Here is a 25561-nt window from a genome sequence, read left to right as displayed (position 1 = left end):
TAACAGACATTTCATTTAAAGCTCATTTAAAGCTCAGGCTGACTGCATACTCGCCCTTCAGATGTGAGAATGTTCTTTAAAGCCGGAATAAAAATAAACAAACTGTTCGGATCGCATCCAAACTCATTAATTAATTCATATTAATCGGTATTCCAATTAATTAGCCAACTGTGATATTTTTAAAAAAATGCCATCATAATAAAAATCACATTTGAAGCTCAGACTGACTGCATACTCTCTCTTCAGATGCGAGAAACTTCATCTTAAACTCATACTTATCGAGTATACACTACTCAACGTAAGAAAGTACTTTTTCACTGTACAAATCATGGAACTTTTTAGATCGCCTGTACACTTAATAATTAATTTATTTCAAATTATATCCTGTCTATTCTTTTAACTGCAATATTTAAAAAAAATACCATTATGATGAAAGAGACAGTGGAATTTTAGGCAGACTGTGTAGTCACTCTTCCATGACTGAAACGTTTATTGTTACTATAAAAAAATCATTAGGCGATTCAGATTATCTTTACAATTATTTACTAATTTTTTAATCATTAATCTTTAATTTTTTTATTTTAAGTTTTTCCATCAATTGGTGAATATTTTTTAGTTTGTGAATCTAAATACAGAAACAATGGCTTTACAAAAAAATACGCATTACTAGTTTTTAGGTTTTTTTTCCTTTATTCACTCTTTTATACAAAGTTTCTCTATATAAGGTTATTATAGATACATTACTAGGTATATTTTGTACATTCATACATTAATTCATTACATGCAGTATCTCGTAATTCATGCTTGTGCTACGTCCAACTTTTTATGAAAATTTATTTAAATAAAAAGGCGCGAAAAATTAAGATTGAAATTTATCCTTTTGTAGTATTTAAAGTTTATGAGATACGTTGGAAGCGCTCGGTGTGAACTTGGCCCAGGAGACGCGGACGTAAGTTAATCTCAGATAGAGGACAGAATTCCTCTATCTTTTAATTTTCATTTTTAATTTAGGGATCGTTCAGAAGGACTCTATCCTTCAGACCCTTTCTTGCAGAATGACCTTTTCTTGGTTATCGGGATAAATGTGCACCTTACCTTTTTGTTGATAATTTATCCTACACAGCTACGACCGATGATGGAAAGATTGAACCTGCTGCAGGTTGTCGGGATGTTATCCAGAGAGGCACTAATAATTTATTGTACCACAGGTTTTGTCTCGTTATGAAGTTTATTTATTATTTTAATTACACCCAAATTATGTCACTTTTGATAACATAAATAGTATCAATATGTATATATATCTATATATGTTTATAAATGTATGTGTGAAATATTTTTAACTCATAAACTATTATTAGGTAGGAATATTATTTAAATCACTTGTAGATATTAGTTACATAAGAAGAGTAATTTATGCGAAATTAAATTGAAATGGACTGCTCGTTCGACGTCGTTGAGCAAACTGACGTCATAAAATTCTCGGGACGCTAAGTACGCGGGCTGTCTTGACTAATCTCTGGTCAGTGACAAAAAGCCCCGATAAAAATTGTTTAGTCTACAGGTAGACTCGGTACTTGGTCTAAGTCGCCGGGGGTTTCCAAGAAGACCGGAACGATAAAGCATCGTAAGCGCTTCCGATTTCAGCGTTTTATTTGAAAAGTACTTACAATGTAATAGTTATTTAAATATAGCCTCTACTTTGTAAGGTAGCTAAAATAAAAAACTGTTTCTCAGCTTAGTCAGCTTGAGAAACTAAAATTTAAACAAAACGAATTTTTACATTAAGCAAGGGCTTCGGGTTTCTGCATGGGAAATGAATTTTCTCATGAGGAAGCGTGAAACTCAATTTCCGTCAAATACAAAAATTATTTTGTCAGTGTATCGGTAAATTAAGTATGCGTTTTATTTTGGTTTACCAAAAATAAAACGAAATATATATATATATGAGGAAAAAAAAAGAAAAATTGTAAACATAAAGTCGGACATAACACTTGACATTTCTATTTACATTTTTTTTAGAGACATTTTCTTAAAGTCCCTACGTATTCAAATGTGCTCCTATTATCGAGAGGTATGTTTTTACACTCTGTTATTTCATCTCGATGCAATGATTTTATTGCTTTGATGTCATCTAATACGATGTTCCGGAAATTCTTTGTCACGACTCCTTTTTCGCTCCTTATTGTGGTGTGTACTAGCATATTCGCAATCCCTCTCTGTGTGTCATATAGCTCACTTTCATTGAATGGATTGCTGGAGCCTGATATAATTTGTGTGCCCATGTTATTAAGTGCACCCCACAATTTTTTTTCGAAGTACTCGAGAATTGTTGAGGAACATCGTATGGCCTAGAAATTATCCACTCGTGCCATAATATTGGAAACTTTCCTGCGAAATATGCTTCCACCATCGCTTGGATTCCTGCTATGAGATTTGGTGGTATTATGAAGCTGCATGAATCCAAATACAGAAAAATTCTATGTTTTGGTATAACTGCTAGCAGCGTCCAGTGTAGGTTGTGATTCACTGGAATTATCCAGACATCAAAATTCTGTACCTGTACTGCCTCTATCTACTTTCTAAGGCCTCCAGTGAGTACTCCATTTGTTATAAATGCTGTTGCCACGAATGTTTCAAAACATATTACTTTTAATCCGTTTTGCCTTCCAATATTTTGAAATATCATTAATGATGTCATTCAATTGTTTTCCCTCCATTCGTGTTGAAAAACTTGTTTCATTTAGGTAAATTCCATTTAAATCTTTTGTAATAAGAGGGAAATTTGGTGGATATGTTGTTTTATTCGCAAAGAATTCGATTACTTCTTCCATTGATGTATTTGACAGCATCTTCATTGCACCACTGATGACTTCTTCATTTTCACTGCTTTTATCGTTTGACGATACACTAATGCAATCTTCTTTATTAATGTCTACGTCTATAACATGTTCTTCATATCGTTTATAGTTACTATCTACACTAACAATACCTTCATCTCCACTGACACTCACGTTCGATTCAATTTTTTCTTCATTAGCACTTTTCGATGTTTCAGATCCTTTATCGTAGCAAATGCGAATATCTTCAAATTTATTTCGGTAGAATCTATAACATAAAGTAGTGTGTTTTTTTTAGCGTTTCGCGATGCGGACTGGTGAAATGCATAGTCGCCAATATGTAGCGGCAAACCCTTTGAAAAAAACAATTTTCCAGTTTATATGAGTGGACATCGGCTAAATTTTCAATTTCTTGAAATGTTTATTCACCAGACACTTTAAACATGGCTTCGGCCACTTGAGCTTCCGTAAAAATCATAATTATTTAATTGTATGAAGCTACAAAAAAGGTACTTAAAATAATACAATTACTGCAAGAGAATCGACGTTGACAGTGTCAAATCCAACAAGAGACTAATATGAAAGACTGCTCATTAGGTCAACAACTCGAAATTTTGTTTACAGGCAGAAAATATTGTCAATTTATAAATTGTGTAGGCGGGACTAGGTCAGTGTACCCTTATACTACATCTCTAATCGTCTTTCAGGTAGGTAGCAACTCCAAGAAAAGCGGGTGAGATGAAAGTTAGGCCTATGTTTCATCCCCAATAAGCCTATACACTTTGTCATTCATACCAGTGAAAACGATCAGCATCTTTTGCAAAATATGCTACATAACAAATTCCAGATTGCAAAAAAAAGAATAAATTTTAACTAATAGTCTGCAACAAAGAACATATAGAAATAAAAAACTGCGAAGAATGATCGCGGAACAAAGATTAATGGAATTAATTTTTCTTAAACAATATTTTAATTATTCTGCCACTTCTAATATTTTTAAAAAAATGCCATCGTAATAAAAAAGGCATCTAAAGCTCAGACAAATTCTGTTATCACTACTTAACAATACGAGGGGCTTTTTGTTATTGTTAAAAATTTCCATACTGTTCAGATAACTAATAATAAGGTATTTATTTTATCTGCGAATTTTTATATAAAAAAGAACTATTGTTACAAAAGAAGTTCTCGAAAACCTAGTTAGTGAATACTTCATTAATGGCCTGTACTTTTGGGATTTCGGTTTTATGAAGGTTAATGTTGACCTTACTCAGTAATAAATGTTCTGTTTAAACATTTTTGTCACCACCTCCCCATCGTTTTGAAGTTTTTGTTGCTGTATTACACTACTTTGAATTTTTGCTCTTACTTGTGATCTTGCATTAAATTACTACTTTTTGTTTTTTTACAATGCCGCGGTACACAACTGATGATTATCTTCGTATGTTTAATATTTATGTGCAATGTGAACATAATGGTGATGAAGTAGCTAGGCCGTACGAAATAACATACCCAAATAGGAACCACCCCACGGCGAAAACTATTTTGTTAGTCGCTAATCGTTTTTCGACAACAGGCAGTGTTGCTCTCAATCGAGCGGGAATTGGACAAGCCTTATCTAACCAAACTATGAATGAAGAGCGTGTTGTATCAATGATCGCGAGTGATCCATCCTTGAGTGTTCGTACTGTGTCATCAGAAATTGGAGTGTCGTCGTCAACTGTATGGCGTGTTCTTAAACGTGCAGGAATGCATCCGTTTGAACGGGTGCAAGTTCATAAATTGAAACCTTCAGATTATTCACAAAGGCTTCAGTTTTGTGAATGGATACTGACGCAAGAACGGAACTCGCCAAGATTCGTGAAAAAGATTATGTTCACTGACGAATGCACATTCAATAGTCGGGGATGCTATAATCACCGTAATCTCCATTATTGGGCTAGTGAGAATCCATTTGCCGTTGATGAACGACGTGGGGTACAAAATAGATTCTCCATCGATTTATGGATTGGTCTCCAGGACGACAAATTGGTATGTTTCTTTTTTTTCAAACAAACTCTTAGAAAACTGAGATTTTTAACATTGAATTTCAATAGCAATCTGAAAGTTATTAAATCGTATGTTACAGATTGGTCCACATCAGTTTCAAGGAGCATTGGGGCTTCTAATTATAAGTAATTCCTTGAAAATGACCTGCCAGGATTGTGCAATGATACTTGATTTCATCAGGATGGTGCTCCAGCTCAAACGAGCAACGCTGTAATAAATTGTTTAGAAGACAATTTTCCAAATCGTCTCATAAGCAAACGTGCTCCCGTACCATGGCCTCGTCGATATTCTGATTTGAACTCATTAGATTATTTCTTGTGGGGTCATATAAAAAAGGATGTTTACAAAACAGCTCCAGCATCTGAAGGGGAAGTCATGGAGAAGATTCACGCAGCTATATCAGCAACGCCATCAGTAATGATTAGGAAAGCCACAGCTCATATATTACGGAGGGCTGCGATTTGCATTGAAGAAAATGGAGGGCATATTGAACATGTATTGGGGTAAAAACATTTGTACACTTAGGCATATTCTATTAAGGTGACAAAAGTCAGATGAATGAAATGTTTTTCTGTTAATTTCAGAAGGAGGTATAACGATGAGGAAGCCATTATTCTGAGTGATGATGGAAGCGATGGAGAAGAAACTTCTCGTGAAGTTGAAAGTGATACTGAGAGCAGTTAATAATGGAATCATAAGATTTAGAAAATAATTAATTTTTAATTCTGGTAATTTTATAGAAAAAATTATATAAAACATTAAATAGTGCAATAAATAAAATCAAAATATATTGAGCATCTTTTTATTTATAAATTATGAAAAAAATACAATAACGAGAAAAATAATAATTGAAAAAGACAAAGTTAATTTATACTCCTAAGGTATAGAAAAGAACTCTTATAATGAAGTACTCTCAGATCCATGATTCCTCTGAAGTCAAGCTATCTGAAAAATGAAACATTGTTCTCATTTGAAGATTATTAAATAACATACATACAACGAACACAAAAATATTCCATTTGAGTTATTGCAAAAGTATATGAATTTACCTGAATTAAATTCACAATCCATTAAAAACAGCTGAAGTGTTTTCGGAACTATCTACATTTAATTCTTCATCGTGATCGACAGAAGACTGGTTTGTTTCGAACGAATTTATCTCGAATTGCACTATTGAAACAATTGAAGACAAGTTCTGCTCACTTCTAGAAATTCTCCAGACTGTAGACGATGAGCGGCCGACAGATGCAGCAATATTCCGCAAACTTGTCCGAGGTTGCTCCTTTATCATGGCGACAACAGCCTCTTGTTTTTTTATCGAACCACGAGATATCCGCTGACAACCTATTTCCTTACGATTTCAATTGACACTACCAGTGACTGAATGCCTGTTAGCAGCCAAAACAATTGTTTTTGCTGTACGAAGTTTTAAATTTGGAAAATCCATAGCGTACTTTCTTACTGCAGCATTTGCACTAAACCCACACTCAACATAAAGCCTATACATACGCTCATAATCTTCTGAATTATAACGCCCCATAATTTAGCATTAACAAAACAATAACATAAAATCAAGGTATTCACAAATCAGTCCCGATAAAAGTTAAATAGTCTTGAAAAATTCAAACACAAAAAAAACAAGAAGCAGTAAACAAAACCAGAGAGAACAAAGATGTTCTACAGCAGGCAACGAAATCGTAACTAACAGTGGAGAGTAATGACTTCTACGAAAATTTCGCGATCGTGAAAAAAAACGGCAACAACGCTGACAGTACGCTTGGCAACTACGTACAGGCACAAGAATTACTAGAAAAAAGAACCTTCACTGATATTAATAAAGTTTATTAAAATGAAATATTTACTTATGAATAAGAACCTACAAGCTAAAAAAAAAATAAATTAAAAAATACAGACAACCGTCATAATGCACGCTCTCGTATGTGGAGAATAACTACGCAGACTGCCTGAACATCGGAAGTCGCTTTAAAATAAATTGGAGAAAATCAATGGATGTGTATAAAGGCGATCCGAATAGTTTGACAAATTTCTTACGGTTACAATGGAACCTCTTATTATTAAGGAGCGACTACACAATTTGCTTGAGTCTTAAAAGACTTTTTCATTGTAATAGCATTTTTCGAAAAATATTGAAGTTAGGAAAATAATAAAAATATCAAACAAAAAAAATTGATTAAAAAGTGTAAAGGCGATCCTAACAGTTTAATGATTTTTATTTTCGGTATGAAAAACACTCCTTTATTTAAGGAGCGAGTATGCAGTCAGTTTGAGCTTTAAATGTGATTTTTATTATGATAGCATTTTTTAAAAAATATCGCAGTTGGCTAATTGATTAAAATATCGATTTAGGAAAATTAATAATAAATATGGAAGCGATCTAGACAGTTTAATGATTTTCCTTTCAATTACAATTACCGTTTTTGTCATGAAGGTGTGACTACACAGTCTGACTGAATGTCGAATGATTTTCTTATGGTTATAGCATTTTGTTAAAAACGCTTCTGTTGGCAAAATAAATAATGTATCAATTGATCAGAATCAATTAATATGTATGAAGGCGATTTGGATCGTTGTAGATTTTTTCTTGTTACAATAAACGTTCTCGTTTTGTTGACTGGCCCACATTACCTAAGCATTTTATTATTAACTTTTGTTGTAAAATTTTCTTTTGGTAATTTGTTTCTTTGCCCATTTTATGGTTATTCATTAAGTTTGATTATGATACTATTAATTGATTTTGAGAATTAAATTTTTAATTTTTTTTTTTTTTTATTGAAAAAGAAATGGGCTGGGCAATATGCCACTCTTCCCTCTGTAGGTACATTAAAGTATTACATGATATGAGATACAAAATGCGCACAATTTAAAACAAGCACATCCAGACGAAGTTAAAGTATAAGTTACATAGTTTACTCTTAAGTATGTAAAAAAATATTACTTTAAATATAAAAATTTTTACCTTAAGTATAAAAATAGAAATTTCTTTTGTCAAGTAGAACAATCTTCGAAGAACAATATCAATAAATATATAACAAAGTACATTTTAGATAAATTTCGATATTCTATTAATAAATCTTCCTATTCCTATAATAACATTATAGTTACAGTCAAAAACAAGAGATTTAATACTGTAGGGAGGGAACACCCTCAAAAACCTTAGAGCTCTGAGCAACCTCTCTCTTTCATCACTATAAAGAGGGCATTGCCAAAATACATGCTCATCACTTTCTTCGTTTGCACCACAGTCACATTTTGGTGATCTAACTAATTTTATAATGAACAGACTGTCATTGAGAGAAGTATGCTTAGATCTTAGCCGGTTTATGGTAACAATAGTCCTCCTATTAAGTTTAAATCCGTCGAACCAACAACGAGATGAATCAGAAGAGTAGTATGGAAAGAAAGATCTCCTCTTATCCTCCTCTATAAACTTTTAAAAGCATCATTTCAACGAATTTTCTCTCATATTGGCCCTCCAGGCTGTTTTAAAATCATTTACCGGGAGTAAGACCTGTGAGTCTTTACCATTATTTATTGAGTCCTTCGCAGCTAAGTCAACTCTCTCATTGTGATCCAAGCCGACATGGGCTGGCACCCACCACAGTTTTATAGATTTTTCCTCTATGCTAAGCCTATATAACAAGTTTCTTATGTGCATGATGAGGTAAGAACCTTTACCAAGTTTCGGTTTAGAGAAAAGAGCCTCCAAAACACTTCTTAAATCAGAGAAAATACAAAACTTAGTATAGGATGAATCAGAGATCAAAGTTAATGTTTTAACCAGTGCTAAAGCTTCGGCTGTAAATACAGAAGCAAGAAAAGTAGTACGCCACTTAAAAACGTGATTATCGTTACCTCTTAGAGCCGCGGAACCGACGAAATGTTTGCCCGGCATCTTGGACCCATCCGTAAAATACCATTCATAATCTACAAGGATATCTTTAAACAACACATGAAATTTCCTATTTTTATCCTTGGAGACTTCAATCAAACGACCTTTTCCAAACGAAACTACGGGTGAAGCGAAAAATGACTCAAATTCAACATTGTAGCAGAGAGGAATTTCACAGCTTTGAAGCAGGTGTTTATATCTTTCCAAATACTGGAAACCCTCAATAAGAATAGGTTTGATTTCAGAGTGAAGGTTAGTAGGACATTCCCAAGCAATGGAGAGTTCTTCAAGAATAGAAATCAAAAGATGGTTATCACATGTGGAGACTTTAGATATAAAATCCAAACCAAGATACTAAAATCTGAGTTCAAGGGGAGGCTCCTTGGCTTCAGCAACGAAGACATTGATGGGAGTTAAGGTTCTATAGCCTAAAGCTAGCCTTAAGGCTTTAAACTGAATTCTGTCCAACTTTTTTTTATAACTATCAGGTACATTATGAAATAAGAAGGCACCATATTCAATTCTTGAGCGAATTAAAGCCTTATATAACCTCAGCAAAACAGTAGGATCTGCACCCCACCATGTGCGCCTTAAACTCATTATTGCTAAGGGATTCTGACACTTAGCCCAAACAGCATTAATTTGAGGAACCCAGCTCAAAGTTTCTTCCAGGATCATTCCTAGAAATTTAACTGACTTAGTAGAGTAAATAAGTCGATTCTCAACTAGAATAGACCAGCTACCTTGATTCCTTTTTCTATTGAAGACCACTAAGTTACTCTTTTCTGGTGAGATTTCAAGGCCACATTCTTTTAGAAAAGTATTGCAGCTATTAATCGAGACTTCGAGAGCGGTTAATGCGTGCTCAATAGAGCTGTTTCTTACAAAAAAACAAGTATCATCAGCATATTGTAAGGTAGTAGAAGGAGAGTTCTAATTCTGACCAAGATTACTCACATATAAAGCAAAGAGTAGAGGACTTAAAACACTTCCCTGTGGTAGTCCCCGGAGACAACAGGCAGATTCGGAGATATTGTCGAATTTAAACTCTAAAATCCTAGAGGAGACCAGGTTATAAATAAAACGCAAGGTAAATGGTGGAATTCCAAGGTTGATAAGTTTAGTGATCAAAATATCTGCAAGAACATTGTCAAAAGCACCTTTGATATCAATAAAAGCAGCAGCAACCGTCTCCCCGGCTTCAAAAGCAGCCAGAATATCCGAGGTGAGAATCGACAGATTGTCGAGACACGATTTAGAACTCCTAAATCCAAATTGAGAAGAAGGGAGCAGACCTTTAGACTCAAGTCACCACATTAATCGATTGTTTACCATTCGCTCAAAGGTTTTAAGAACGCAGAATGCCAAGGAGATTGGTCGCACCCCATTACCACCGCTTTTAGGAATGAAGAAAACTCCATATTTCCTCCATTCCCCAGGAAAGTTACCCGAGCTAAATATATAATTATATAACGAAAAAAGTTCTTGTTTGGCCGTTAATGGAAGTTCCTGACGAATTTTATAATCAATTAGGTCAAGACCAGGGCTGGACTTGGTCCTTACGAAAGCAAGAGAGTAGTCTAACTCATCAAAAGTAAAGGGTAAATCAAGAAAACTGTCACCAGTATTGGGAAAAGCAGGCTCCGGGGTTGGAACCCATAGCGGGCAGAGCGAAGAGATAGCCAACTTAACCTTTTCCACGTTGTTAGGATTACACTCATGGGTTTGATTAGATGCGTTCATTCTATTTTGAAAGTACTTGATCTTTCTCCATATATAAGAGGGATTGATAAACCTAGTCAGACCTGCACAGACTTGCCTGAAACTTTCCTGCTTAATTCTTTTGAGTTCGATTTTGACTGTAGCTTCAGCTTTTTTATATAAGAAGAAATTATCATAACTTCTATGCGCCTTGAATTTAAAAAGAGTCGCTTTCCGTAATCTGATCAGTTTGTCACATGTTGCGTTCCACCATACTGAAGCAGGATTGTATCTTTTTTTAAACTTATTAGGCTGAGAATCCCGATTACCAGTCTTTTTTTTTGCGAGAAGAGTCTAGGGAAGATTCAATTAAGTTTATAAATGAAGAATAACTGAACGGTTTGAAGTCATTAGAGCAAGGATCACCCTGGTCCTGTAAGATAGATACCTTATCCTCAACAGATTTAGAAAAGAGTTGCCAGTCAGTATTAACTGTGTGAAGTTTGGTCCTACTTCTAGGTTTTATACGTTTATCAATTTTAACATTTAGGGAAATAGAAATGGGGAAATGGTCACTGCCCCAAGGATCAGAGCTGACCTCCCATGTACTAGTTAGAAGGGATAAGTTATCACAAAAGGACAAGTCAATAGCGGATTCTGTTCTATACTGTCTTGAGCAGAAGGTCATCTGCCCCGTATTCAAGAGTTAGCCCTTGAGGATTCTAAAGCATCTACCATATGATTTCCTGCAGCACAACAAGAACTACTTCCCTAGTAACTGTGGTGGGTGTTAAAGTCACCAACAATGAGAAAGCGACCCTGAAATTAAGAAAAAAAACGACTCCACTCGGAGTCGTTGATTAAACAGCGTGGAGGTCTATAACAAGATATAATACATATACTATTCTTATCTTTGGTGAATAATTTAACAGCACATATTTCGAGTTTGTTATTGCAATTATATAGATTATTAATTATCCGATATTTAACACTATTTCTAATTAGAATGGCAACACCACCTCCCCTCTGATCACCCCTGTCATGTCTGACAACGTCAAACCCAGACAGATAAAGCTCATCCTGAGGTGTGAGCCATGTCTCAGATAAAGCTAAGATATCATCATCAACAGCTCTGTAAGAAAGTTCGCTCAACTTCTTCTTTATGCTTTGGCAATTCCATTATAATATTTTAATTGCGTGATCCATGATTGATAGAAGAGAGTTGACCAGTATTAGTACCCGAAGTTGTAGCAGCTAAATCCAGGTTAGGGTTTCCACTTGTAGTGAATGAAGAGCTTGAAGTATTTAATGATAAATCATATGTTGTTTTAATGGCAATATGAGTATTTATAGTTTTCATAATCCTAGAGATTAACAAATCCACATCAGAATCTTTATAAATCACATCTAGAATTTTTTCCCGCTTTTGCAGACGAGTGTTGTCCAGTTCAGAATCACCTTTTGGGAGTATCTGTCCTGATTGTAGGTTAAACATTTCTTTGACACTACTGATACCATAAGTACTAGGGCTAACCTTGGTTTTGCGGACTATATCAGAGTATTTGTTATTTAATTTAGAAGGTAGACTCGGGAAATCATGAGAAATCCCACTAGGATTCTCGATGAAGGAAGTAGAAATATTATCTAGTCTTTTAGATGCAGCAACAAACGATAAATTATCAATTGCCATAATTTTATGAATATTCTTGAGTCTAATGATTTCTGGACAATCACGATGAAAGGACTTATGATTGCCCTTACAGTTAATACATTTGGATATAACTCGACAGTCATCATCATGTCTATTGTCACCACAGTTCAGGCACCGTTCAATACTGTTACAAAATTTACTTATGTGGCCTAATTTACCACAATTGTAGCATTGTCTAATTAGACGAACATAAGGGTCAATGGAAATTCTTGTTTTCCAGAGATAGATGTATACATACCTATAGGTAAGTCTTTGGTCCTTAGGGCGACACGAACGGATTGAGTATCAACCCATTCTACTTTATCATTAATTGTGGATTTTTTCTTCAGTCTTGAAACTTCAGTAGCATAAGCTTTGGAATTCTGATTATCTAATTCAGTTAGAAGCTCCTCATCTTTAATGTCAGTAGGAATATTCCTAAGAATAGCCGAACGGTGGATTAAATTTCAAGGTACAAAAGTCCTAAGACCTCTATTGTTGAGATGAGGGTTTACTAGAGCCGAGTTTGCCTTATCCTTGGAGAAAAAGGTAGCTTCGAATACTTTATTTAAGAGTTTTTCTAATTTGTCGAATTTGATGGATACTGCAGTAAATTGCCTCGCAACTTCAGGAGGTAGAAGTGGTTTGAGCTTAGGATCCTCATTTAACCTTCTGATGTAAACAATGAACGGGCTTTGATCAGTCTTTTCGTATTTAAATGACACTTTATTATATTTAGTGTGAAGAGCAGTACTGGGTACACTCCTGTCACTATCCGTGATTCCTCCTTTACTTTTATTCATAACCATACTTATATCATTTCTATCATTGCAATTTTTAGTATTAACATTAGCATCGTTACTAATAGAAAATCTCTTAGTAGGACTAGACTTGCGACTTCTAATGCTTCCTACCTTTCTTTTCTTCTGTTTTGATTTAGGTTTCTTGATAACTTCTTCGAAATTCGTAGAATTGTAAGTAAAAGTTTCTTGGGCTGGGCTTGAGCATAACTCAAAATTTTGCATTTCGATGTCTAATACTTTGTCATTGTTAAAAAAAACACTTGAGATATTATTTCCTTAATCATCCGTATCAGTACCCATTATAACCTCAACTTCTGCCGTAAGGCAGGAGTGAGGTTAGAGAGAAAAAAGTTATTTATGCAACAAGAAAATGGTATAAATTGATTACAAGAGAGCAGAAAAAAACTCGGTGAAAATATAAACACACTTATTTTACTTGTAGTGCCATCTCTTTATTATTATAAAACTACTATCTGCTGCCTACTATTGCCTACCGTTTCGCCCGCGAAAATGGTGTGCTACAATTGGTGGAACTTAATTAGTGAATAATTGAAATTCTAATTATTTGAATTAATTTTTTCTTTGATATTTTGTTTAATTAACCTGTGTAGATTCGAATTTTTTTTTTGTCGGTAGTTAGGTCAGATACACCCTGGGGATACTTACATCTTGGGGATACTTACACCGAACCGAATGACAGACTTTACCGTAGCACTTTTGCTCCCGAACACCATCTTATGAAAATCTTACTGGATCTTGTTTTGCCGCTACGACATCATCTTCATCACGAGCATCACGTCCGACAGATGCTCCGTTTGTAGTGAATGTTGATGTACCAGGTGATTTTTGTGAAAGAACTCCATCTTTAAAAGAATTACCACTTGATCCTAAATCGTCAGCTGATTACACAGTTAATCAAGTAGCAGTGACGATAACAACTACAGCAGTAGCCTCAAGCACTGCAACGTCTATGGCATCTTTGCCGATGAATTTCGTTACTTCTGTAACTAGTGTAACAAGTCTCGAAGCAGGTTATCAAGGTGATGGAGAAAATTCAAGACCAGCAAGTCGTGGTCTTGATTTACCATTGGCTCTTGCTGCTAATTTACCTGTAAACTTGCCAGCATCTTGTCGGTTACAAGATCCAATGACTGATTCTGATTTTTGAAGTAAAAACTTCTTTAAGCGCGTTGAGCGTTTTGGTAGAGGGTAAAATCCTCGGTTCGCGTGACCGACATGCTAATGATAATATTGTTTCTATAGCTATGGAGAGCCAGACTAGCGCACGCGCAGTAGCCTGTGTACACGTATACACTAATACATCGACTATTTCTGACCGTATTATGTGCGCGTTGGACGTTTTTTTTGGATAGGTATAACGACCTAAATTTGCATAACTCACAAATTGCAGGTCCATTAACATTTTTATTTCTTATTTCAGTTACCATAAACCTATTGTATCTTTTTTAGAATACAATGAAATGATTAAACGAACAGATAATCTAAGTATTGTCGAAGTCAATGATGACAATGATGTAAGGTAAATGGCCCTATTATGACACAATTTTGATACTAGAATTTTAAAGGGGTCGTATAATAATGATATAAAAGTAAAAAATACCATTTGAATTGATAATATATGTGGCGCTACTCTTCAGAAATCAAAATCAATTATTTATACAGCGATTGACGTATTAAATTTATTTAAATACCTCAATATTTATAACGAACGCATGTACCTCTTATGAAACAGGTTTTTTTTACGTGTCCCGCTGTTCCAAACGAAGATGTCCCTTATATGAAACATCGATTAGGATTCACTGTACGTGATGTTTTTCGTCCTTAGTCTGTAATAAACTTTTGTAAATAGAATGAAAATAAAATTTTTTGTTATAATGGTTAATAAACTTGCTTAATTGATATGATGATTTACAAAAATAACTAAATAAGGTAATTTATTTGAATCATAAAATTCTTAAGGTCTCTAAACATTGAATTCTTAATAAGTTAATTTATTTAAAACATTAAATTCTTAAGGTTTTTCATTTTTTATTTTTAATTGTAATTCTTTAATTTTCTGTTGTAAATCTTTCTTTTGTTGTTCAATTTTCTTTTTTTCTTCTTGCAATTCTTTTTTTCTAGCTATTTTAGCCTCTTTTTCTTCCTTTATTTTTTCTTTCTTAAGCTCTGTCTCTAACCAACCATCTGATGTGCCTACACATGGCCGCTTTTCTTTTCCTGTTTTTTCAAATTTTGCTCTCCGTTTTTCCGGAAGATATTTTGTTGGAAGAGTAAAAGCTTTATTGAAAGCATCCTCCGTTTTGAAATTTATATCTAGATTTTTTAAATTTTTGCAGCTCTTAGAATCGCTATCAGTATCACCAATACGTTCAATAGCTGAAAAAATATACATTAATTAATCGTGAATCTAAAAATAGTTTACATGTGAAAGTATGTATAAGAATAATTTACCTTTTGGCTTAAAGTCGTCAGTTTTAACATGAAAGTTTGACTGTGATTCAACTTCTGGATTTTTTATTGCACTAGTGTGGTCAAAACTATTTCCTTGGTCTGAAAGTGAGTACAAATGTAATAATTTGTAACTATAATTTCATGTACTTTCTTAAACTAAAAATAATTTACCTGCTTTCTGTGGCTTATCATTACTGCCTTGAGATATTTCAGATTCAACTGAAGGATTTTCAGTTGAAACAATTTTTTCATTTTCTTCATTTAAAATAATTATTTCAAGGTCTTCAGGTACATTTAATTTTTCGATCTTTAAAAAATTTCCAGGATTTGACTCACTGATTGATATTTGTTCATTCGTAGTGTTCAATGTGTTATTGGGTAAGTCTTGCAGAATTTGTGCAGGGCTGAAGCAAATCATTTGAGGTAGTTCTGAAGGTAGTAATTCTTTTACGAAGCTGTAACTGTTGTTGGATAAATCTTCAAAAATTTTCTCAGAACTCGAACAATTTACAGGAGGTAACTCTGATACTAAGACAGGTTGATTTATTACTAATTCTTCATTTATCAGTTCCATATCACTTTCATTCAATAGACCATTTTCAGAATTATTTTTTTCACAGAGGAACTTTGCATTAAAAGTATATGTATGATTGATAACATTAATGTTTTCTAGTGAGTTCAAATCATTAACTAATTGATGAGACCTCCGAACTTCATTCCCAACTTGAGATTCTAATCTTAAAATTATTCATTTTATATGAAAATGTAAAAATAAAAAAATTTTAATATTGTGATTTAAGTGTAAATATATGTACATAAAAAATTGTAAGTATCAATAATTGTAAATAGTTTCAATTATAAATAATAAAAATTGTAAATAACTTGATTAATATTTTAAAGAACTAATGTAGAATATTTTACTATTTTCATAAATAAAGTGTATAATTAAAAATACAAAATAAAAGTTAAAGTGTAATACCCGATGCTTCTGTTTTGAGCTGCATCCAGTATTCAAAGAGTCCTGTAAATTTTAGTTCACCGGTCCATGATTGTGTTCTTTCACATTTAAGAAATTCGCCTAACAAATCAGGTTGTAATCTTTTTTCAAAGTTTGCAAGATCAGTAGTTGAACTTTAATCTATTTCTCTTGAAACAGTTTCTGAATTTGGTTGATTATGAGATTCGTTTTTTTTCTTTTTTTTTGTTTTGTCCAATATATTATAATCAGGTGCATCGGTAGTGCACAGTAATTGTTTGTACACGTATGATTTACTGTACAGTCAACTCAAATATATGTAGTGGTTATTAAGTTCTATTGATTATGTTAAGTGTTATTGTTGAATAAAAAACATCAAAACCTAGACAAATTGGTGTTTGTGAATCATTTTTTGGAACCTTCTAGCATCCAACCTTTGTTCTTATTCTGCTCTTAATTCACACAGTATTTGGTTCTTCGAGCCGGAGGAGAACGGCTTGGATGCATATTGAACAACTCTAGAAGGTTCTAGTGCTTAATAATTTTGTGAATATTTTGTGAAATGTTCTGTATAAATTGCTTGGAATTCAGTTAGACTCGAGTAACTTTCAGTGTTAGTGGGTAAACAACCTTACAGACAAAAGGTGTTCACGCATTCCAGTGCCCAGTGACACTCATCTTTATTATTGTGAGACAGTGCTGCTCATCTCACAACTTAAACAATTTCTTGAGACGCTTGGCGCGCAGTTTGGTTGTGTGAGAGTCAAGATAACCTTGACACAGGCGACCCCCTTGTATATAAACATAGTTATTAATTAGTGTAGTGTCCTTAGTGCAAGTTTAGTCACCTAAAATTATTATTAAGAGCTCGTAGACTCAGTTAATTAATTTGTGTGATTCTTTTGGTGTTGAGACTTTATTGAAAGCCCACCATTGGCATCAAGGTGACAACAGACAACTCTAGCAACATTTTGTGTGAATTTTCTTAGTGACAAGTGTAAGTTTAGTGATATTAGACAACTCACTCAACTGAACTATGGCAGACAAACGGTTAATTTCGCCTGCAAAATCGGACTACGTCGATGTAGCCGGAGACAATGAGTCAGTTGAAGGTATTAGTGAGACATTAGAGCAAGCGAGTGTAAGCCAAGCACCATCACCAGTTCCAGTCGACTCTCAGGCAGAAGGTACCAGTGGAACAACACTCAAAGTACCCGGAAAAGCAACAACATCACGTGACAGGTCAAAGTCACCACCTGCACTGGCAAACACCACATTATTTAAATTGACGTCTCAAATGTCCAGGTATGAGCAGCTTCAATTTATGCAGCAAGACGTGGCTGATCTTGTGCGACAGCCTGCTCTCGTCACAATGCCCATAATCGAGGCGAAACTATCACAACTCAACGACCTCTGGACATACTTTGTGGTGGAGCATGAGGCATTAGGAGTAGGGTGTCGGTTGACACTATTCAAACACCAGTATATGACCGACAGAGTGTATGAAAGTGCTTTACGGCTTCATTACCATATAGAGTCAACTCTCCATCGTGTTAAATCAGAGCTACACGAGAAAGACATCCAGAAGGCCATCGATGATTACAAAGCCTCTACACAGCAGACAACTCCAATCATATACAGACAGGCAACTCTCCCAGAGATCCCTCTCCCAACATTCGCAGGCGACTCATCAACGTGGACGCAGTTTCGGGACATGTTTACGTCCCTCGTTCACGATCGGGAAGATCTCAGGCCAGTAGCCAAACTACACTACCTGAAGGCCAACGTATCAGGTCCCCCACTTCAACTGATCCGTCATGCTGTAATGAATGATGATGGGTATGAGCCAGCATGGAATCAGCTCAAGGCCAGGTACGATGATCCAGAACAACTCATCTTTGCCCACATCAAGGACCTGTTCAGTGTGACCACACCATCATCAAAGTCAGCTGAACAACTCGACAACCTGGTGGGAGTAGTACGGCAAAACTTGGATGCCTTGAAGGCTCTCAATGTACCTACAGACGCTGCAAATTATTTTCTGGTGTACCTGGTGGCCAGTAAATTGGAGCAACCGCTACGTGAGGCGTGGGAACTCGAGCGAAGTAGGTCTCGCTCACCGACAACTCTTGACCGCCTACTCTCATTCATATCAACCAGGGCACGTGCAATGGAGTCAGCGCAGGAAGCAGCTCGGCACGCAAAACGGTGGCCTACCCCAGTAGTCACCAGAAAATCAAGAGCGCAACAGTCTACTCACCAGCAGACGACTCACCCACAGACAACTCGAGCCTCCAGGCATGCGGCGCAAAAACGACACGCAGACTACCCGTGTGATCAATGCAGCAGCCTAGATCACTACGTGGCTGACTGCGAAGCGTTCGCAGGACTCTCACAGCAAGAAAGGTACAAGCTGGTCCTCCCAGCACGGCTGTGCTTCAATTGCTTCGGCCACCACTCCATCCAGGTGTGCCAGTAAGAGAAACGATGCAGCACGTGCAATTTAAAGCACCATTCAATGATTCACACGCCCAGGACAGAATCTCTAAGGAAAAGAGGATATGGCCCTGGCCAAGAACCGCAGCCGACTCATAGCAGCCACCACCCATCAACCTCCCAGTGAGATGACGATGTGCCATTTCCACAGCCGACTCCAGATCACACCCATTCATCTAAGCAGACTTCTCACCAGGTAACTCATCATCATAGTCAACTCTCTGCAGTCAACTCTAATTATGTTTTAGTCAATTCTCCAAGTGGTGGTGTGACCACTCAACATGCAGACAACTCAATGATCACGGGTGATGAATCATGTCACTCTACATGCGCTAACAGGAGTAAAGAATGCTTCTCTGATGACTCGACGGAAAGGATGACCTTAGCATATGAGGTTTCGGCCTCAGGAGGGTTGAGGGTCCTGGAGGAAGAGTCAGAAGGTCTCGTTCGATCTCCTACAGCTGAAGAAAAGAGTCAAACTCACACTAGTCAAATCTCAGACGACTCACATGATTCAACAATCACCAAGAACACTACAGACAACTCAGATATCCATGGAAGACTCTCTTCAGCACTCAGGGCAGCAGAAGATCCATGCACTAACGAGTCTCCAGTTCAATCAGACAGCTCAGCAGTCTTACTCGTCACAGCCAATGCAGTATTACTCTCAAACTACTCTCAGCTTCCAGTAAGACTCCTGATAGACTCAGGGTCTGAGCTGACGTTCATCTCATCAAGTGTGGTAAAGACTTGTCATCTCCAACGTCGTCCATCAGTAATATCAGTGCTGGGAATTGGTAACGAACCAGCTGTACAAACTAGAGGAGTGACAACAGTGACACTTAGATCAACTCACACACAGGAGCAAGTTACAATTAATGCTCATATCCTCAAATGTGTCACTGGTACTTTACCAACCAGACAACTCAAGGAACTCAACTGGTCAGCTCTCAACTCTCTGCAACTTGCTGATCCGGACTACTCAACTCCAAGACACATTGACATCTTAATAGGAGCAGATTGTTATGGTCTGATTGTGAAAGCGGGCATCAAACAATGTCCGCAGTCATCTCTAATAGCCCAAGAGTCCATCTTTGGGTGGATGCTCATTGGAATGCCACAACCGACAAGATACTCAAGTCAGAGAACTCATCACGCAGCAAGGGTCAACTCATACCAGCAAGTATCTGATCTCTTGACAAAATTCTGGGTTCAAGAAGAAGTTCCAGAGACTTCAGCCAGCCAACTCAGCCCAGATGATCAATCTTGTGAAGATCATTATGTTACGACTCATTCAAGAGATCAAGATGGGAGATATATTGTGAGAATACCACTAAACGCATCACCATCTCTTCTAGGCAACTCATCAGCGAGAGCTCATCAGTGTTTACTACACATGATCAGACGACTCACAAAGAATGACTCATATGCACAACTCTATCACAACTTTATGCAAGAATACGAGTCACTGAACCACATGACACGAGCCAAGGCAAGTCCAATCAACTCTCCGGTGTATTATTTGCCTCATCATGGTGTCTTAAGAGAAGACAGTCTGACTACAAAACTTCGTGTAGTATTTAATGGCTCTAGTCCATCTTCTAGTGGTCTATCAGTGAACGATATTCGACATACTGGTGCCAAAGTCCAGAAAGACATTGCAGACGTACTCATTTGGATCAGACAGCATAAATTTGTGTTCACATCAGACATCACAAAGATGTACAGACAAATCAAGGTACATCAAGATGACTGGGATCTCCAGAGAATCCTGTGGGTGGACGAGCACTCCAAGATAATCCCATATCAACTCATAACGGTCACGTATGGTACCAGGTCAGCCCCATTTCTGGCTGTTCGTACAATGATCCAGCTAGTAAAGGATGAAGGTCATAAGTTCCCTCTAGCTGTTGATCCACTACTAAAAGGAAGATATGTGGACGATATTTTTGGAGGTGCTGACACCGTGAGTCAACTGATAGATATCTCAACCCAAGTCAGACAACTCTGCATGGCAGGTGGCTTCCCGTTAGCGAAATGGCACAGCAACTCACTTCAATTCCTTCAATCGATTACAGACAACTCATCAGAAGAGCAGATCCACTCATTTGAGAGCAGCAAAACGAAATTACTTAGGCTCTCGTGGATTCTAGCGAACGACTCATTCAAGTTCAACTCAAAACCTCCTCGTGAGAAGTCCAAGCTCACAAAGAGAATAATTTTATCAGAAACAGCACAACTCTACGATCCACTTGGATTTCTAGCACCCTTCATTGTCAGAGCAAAGATGTTGCTACAAGAAATCTGGCTAGATAAAATTTCCTGGGATGACCAAGCCCCAGATCACATCATCACCAAGTGGAACAGCTTCAGATCAGAACTCTCACATGTCTCAGACCTCTCAATTCCACGATGGTTACGGATTACTCAGAAATCGACCGTGGAACTTCATGGTTTTTCAGACGCCTCACAAGCAGCTATGGCAGCTGTTGTTTACATACGGACTACTCATCCAGATCATGGAACTTGTTCAACTATAGTCTGCTCAAAGTCTAAGGTTGCTCCATTGAAGAAGATGTCTATTCCCAGACTCGAACTCACCGCAGCATTGCTGCTTGCCAGACTAATCACTTATGTAAGGACCAACTTAGACATTCAGCCAACTCAACTCGTATGTTGGACAGACTCCTCAGTGACTTTGACCTGGATTTAGTCTCACTCATCCCGTTGGAAGGAGTTTGTAAGAAACAGAGTGTCAGCAATTCAAGATCTCACTCCAATCAGCGTTTGGAGGTTTGTACCTGGCAAACAAAATCCAGCGGATTGTGCTTCTCGAGGTATCAGCATATCCCAGCTTCGGAAGCACCCCCTGTGGTGGACAGGACCACAGTGGTTAACAGCAGACGAATCATTATGGCCAACTCAATCATCAGTGTACGATTCAAAAGCTCAGCAGGAAGAGCGGCCCGGGCTCACTTTAGTTACTCAGACAATTCAACATGATTATCATTGGGATATGATATACAGACATTCTCGGCTAATCAAATTGCTCAGAGTGACTGCAATTTGCTTCAGATTCAGCCAACTCCTCAGACGAGTACCGCAGTCATCTCTCACCTTCCCTCTTACGCCACAAGAATTAGAGAGAGCAAGGATTTTTTGGATAAAGGCAACTCAAGAATCGTACTTCTCACAGGAAATCAAGCAGATCAACTCAAATTCACTGCCCGTCTCACACCCCCTCGCACGATTGACAGCATTTATTGACACTCAAGGAGTCATACGTGTTGGAGGGAGGTTAGCAAATGCTAGCTTGGACCAAGAAGCAAAGCATCCTGCAATCCTACCACAGAAAACTCATTTTTCCAGACTAATCATTGTTGATGCTCATGAAAGAACATTGCACGGTGGGACGCAGGCAACTCTGAACCTCATACGATCATCGTACTGGATCATTGGCGGACGACTCCCAGTACGATCCTATATTTATCATTGTATGAAATGTGCTCGTTTACGTGGCGAACGAGCGAAGCAGTTAATGGGTCAATTGCCGTTATCAAGAATCACTCCAGCCCGACCATTTGCCGTCTGTGGTGTGGATTACGCTGGTCCCATCACGCTAAAGACTTGGAAAGGCAAAAGCGCCAAAACATCTAAGGGTTGGATGTGCATTTTTGTGTGCTTCGTTACTTCTGCGCTTCATTTAGAAATTGTAACAGATTATTCAGCAGACTCATTTATTCCAGCGTTCAGAAGGTTCACTGGACGTCGAGGTGTCTGCAGAACTCTCCACAGTGATTGTGGCACCACATTTCAAGGCGCAGACACGCTCATCAGACAACTCTTCAAGCAGGGGACTCAACAGTTCAGTCAACTCGCAGCTGTATTTGCAAAGGATGGAACTGATTGGAAGTTTAATCCACCAGCTGCACCACATATGGGAGGAAAGTGGGAAGCTGCAGTCAAATCAGTAAAGTTCCATCTTAACAGAACGATAGGCGACTCACTCTTTACATATGAAGAGCTTTCCACACTGCTTGTCCAGATAGAAGCAGTCCTTAACTCCAGACCACTCGAGCCTCTCTCAGCCGACTCTACAGACATCTCAGCATTGACTCCAGCACACTTCTTGGTTGGTGAACCGCTAGTAACATTACCAGAGCCTTCACTGGAAGATGTGCCAATGCCACGCTTGTCCAGGTGGCAATTTATTCAGCAGCGACTCCAATCGTTTTGGTCAACGTGGTCAAAACAATACCTTCAGCAGCAACTCGCCATTTCCAAGTGGAAACACCCCTTTCACAACATCACAGTCGGCTCACTTGTACTACTCACTGACGAGAGGTTTCCACCAACGAAGTGGCCTCTCGCCAGAGTGATTAAGGTGTTCCCAGGATCAGACGGACTCATCAGAACAGTCAAACTCAAGACAGCAGCAGCAGAGCTCATCAGACCACTCACCAAACTAGTCATCTTACCATACACTCCACCAGCAGAAGATCAGCAAAGGCGTTGCCTCATCAAATTGATCATCAAATTACTCTCATCAGTGCCAGTGGTCCAGTATATTCAGTTGTAGTGTCTTTGGGCGCGAAGCTGAACTGGCGTCGACGCCATAGTGCCTCACGGACATTCACATATACATCGCACCCACGAACAACTCTGGTGTATACTGTGAATGTTGCTATTCACTGTGTTGAGACTATTTTTTTTGGTGAAAAAATAATCATCAGACGATTCATACGTGTACAAACAATTACTGTACAGTCAACTCAAATATATGTAGTGGTTACTAAGTTCTATTGATTATGTTAAGTGTTATTGTTGAATAAAAAACATCAAAACCTAGACAAATTGGTGTTTGTGAATCATTTTTTGGAACCTTCTAGCATCCAACCTTTGTTCTTATTCTGCTCTTAATTCTTACAGTCCACTAGTTTTTTAGTTTGCTCGTCCGGCCGACTCGAAGTCAGAACATTTGGTTCTTTTACGAAGCTGTAACTGTTGTTGGATAAATCTTCAAAAATTTTCTCAGAACTCGAACAATTTACAGGAGGTAACTCTGATACTAAGACAGGTTGATTTATTACTAATTCTTCATTTATCAGTTCCATATCACTTTCATTCAATAGACCATTTTCAGAATTATTTTTTTCACAGAGGAACTTTGCATTAAAAGTATATGTATGATTGATAACATTAATGTTTTCTAGTGAGTTCAAATCATTAACTAATTGATGAGACCTCCGAACTTCATTCCCAACTTGGGAATGAATATATTCCTAGATTTTCATGTTCATTAGCATCTACTATATTATATACTGTTTTGGCTCCTTTAGCAGTTATAACATACTTAGACTTTGGACATAGCGCTAAATTGGTTTCATCACAATTAAAAATCCTGGATGGGTGTATGTTTAATAAATTTTTACTTTCTAAGTGAGTTTTTACTTCATGGAACCACTGTCTTAAATCTTCTTCATCAACTTCATATCTAGCTTTAGTTAAATGCTGTGGTGTACGTTTCGATAATTCAGGATAACGTCTCATGAAAGCTTCATACCAATGACGACCAGGTTTACCATTAACAAAAGACTTACAATCGATGCCTGCTTCTTTAATATACAACTCGACACCTTCTATAATATTTGATTTTCCTACAGGATGGCCTCTTTTTCCTCTATAAATAATCCGATCCACTATACGTTGCTCTACTTCAGCTGACAAAACTGTAGGTGGGCCACTTTTTTTTGCAACAGAATTGGGATCCTTAGATCTTCTAAATAAAGTTGTTACAGGAACATTATGAGCCTTCGACGCTTTTCTCAATGTATCACCTGCCTTGATGGCTGCAAGAGCTTCTTTGATAGCAGTCTCTGAGTAAGCTTTTCTTGTATTTCGACGAATTCTTTTGCGTCTTTTTTTTGTATGACACTTAGAGGTTGGGTTTACTTTTTTCTTAGTCATTCGTGCCATAATTTGATAAAAAAACTAATTTTATGTCTGGAAAAATAATATCAAACGCCTCTTCAGTTATTAGTTTGTAGGTTATATAAATTTCAAGTATAGAAATTCATAATAAAATCTCAACTCACATGTAAGAATCAGGTTTTAACACACAGTTAATACTTCATAATAAAATAAATAAATGATTATTTATCACTTTTTATGTTAAAAACTTAACTCAAAAGAAATTAAACAAAACCTGTTCACACGTTTCATGATTAAGTACAATTTTACCAAACTCGTCCGTATGTATGAAACGCTATCGCGCACTGTTTCATACATTAGGTCACAGTGAAAACTACTGTACCGATTGTGGAACACCTTTTTCAAAAATATATTTTTAAATTAAAAAAAAAAAAATCGTCATTAAGGTGAAACTTTGAAACTTCAACTTACATATGAAACAAAATTGAAATGGTATAATTGAAGAATAAATATTTAAAAGTGATATTTATGATGTCGTCATATTTCGGTGATTGTATCTAGAGAAGAGGAAATTGGTGCCCAATGCGCTGGTTCGAACCTAATATTAATCTTTTAAATAAAATAAAACCTTCTTTTTTAACGCAATCTATACGTTCAAACAGATAAACGCCTGCATAATAAATTGCATGTACTTTTATT

General features: G+C 36.8%; 2 protein-coding genes across 2 annotated transcripts; one reads left to right on the top strand and one right to left on the bottom strand.

Annotated features, from left to right (window-relative positions):
• Positions 1-14899: 14899 nt before the first annotated feature.
• LOC118063795 (uncharacterized) lies at positions 14900-16137 on the bottom strand. The gene is made up of 4 exons (XM_035077944.1): positions 15631-16137; positions 15460-15558; positions 15190-15384; positions 14900-14928 (listed from the first exon to the last, which is right to left on the bottom strand). The coding sequence occupies exons 1-4, from the start codon at positions 16031-16033 to the stop codon at positions 14900-14902; spliced, it is 726 nt and encodes a 241-aa protein (XP_034933835.1). The 5' UTR covers positions 16034-16137.
• A 1334-nt stretch (positions 16138-17471) lies between these two features.
• Positions 17472-24161, top strand: LOC118063793 (uncharacterized). Its single transcript, XM_035077943.1, has 4 exons — positions 17472-18841; positions 19271-21602; positions 21645-23442; positions 24145-24161. Exons 1-4 carry the CDS (start codon positions 17472-17474, stop codon positions 24159-24161), a joined length of 5517 nt encoding a protein of 1838 aa, XP_034933834.1.
• The last annotated feature ends 1400 nt before the right edge of the window (positions 24162-25561 follow it).

Source organism: Chelonus insularis, unplaced genomic scaffold (genome assembly GCF_013357705.1).
Source record: "Chelonus insularis isolate UGA/USDA-ARS -01 unplaced genomic scaffold, ASM1335770v1 contig_147_pilon, whole genome shotgun sequence".
Classification (NCBI taxonomy): domain Eukaryota; kingdom Metazoa; phylum Arthropoda; class Insecta; order Hymenoptera; family Braconidae; genus Chelonus; species Chelonus insularis.
Note: the sequence above shows the minus strand (reverse complement) of the source record. Positions and strands in the feature narration are given on the sequence as shown.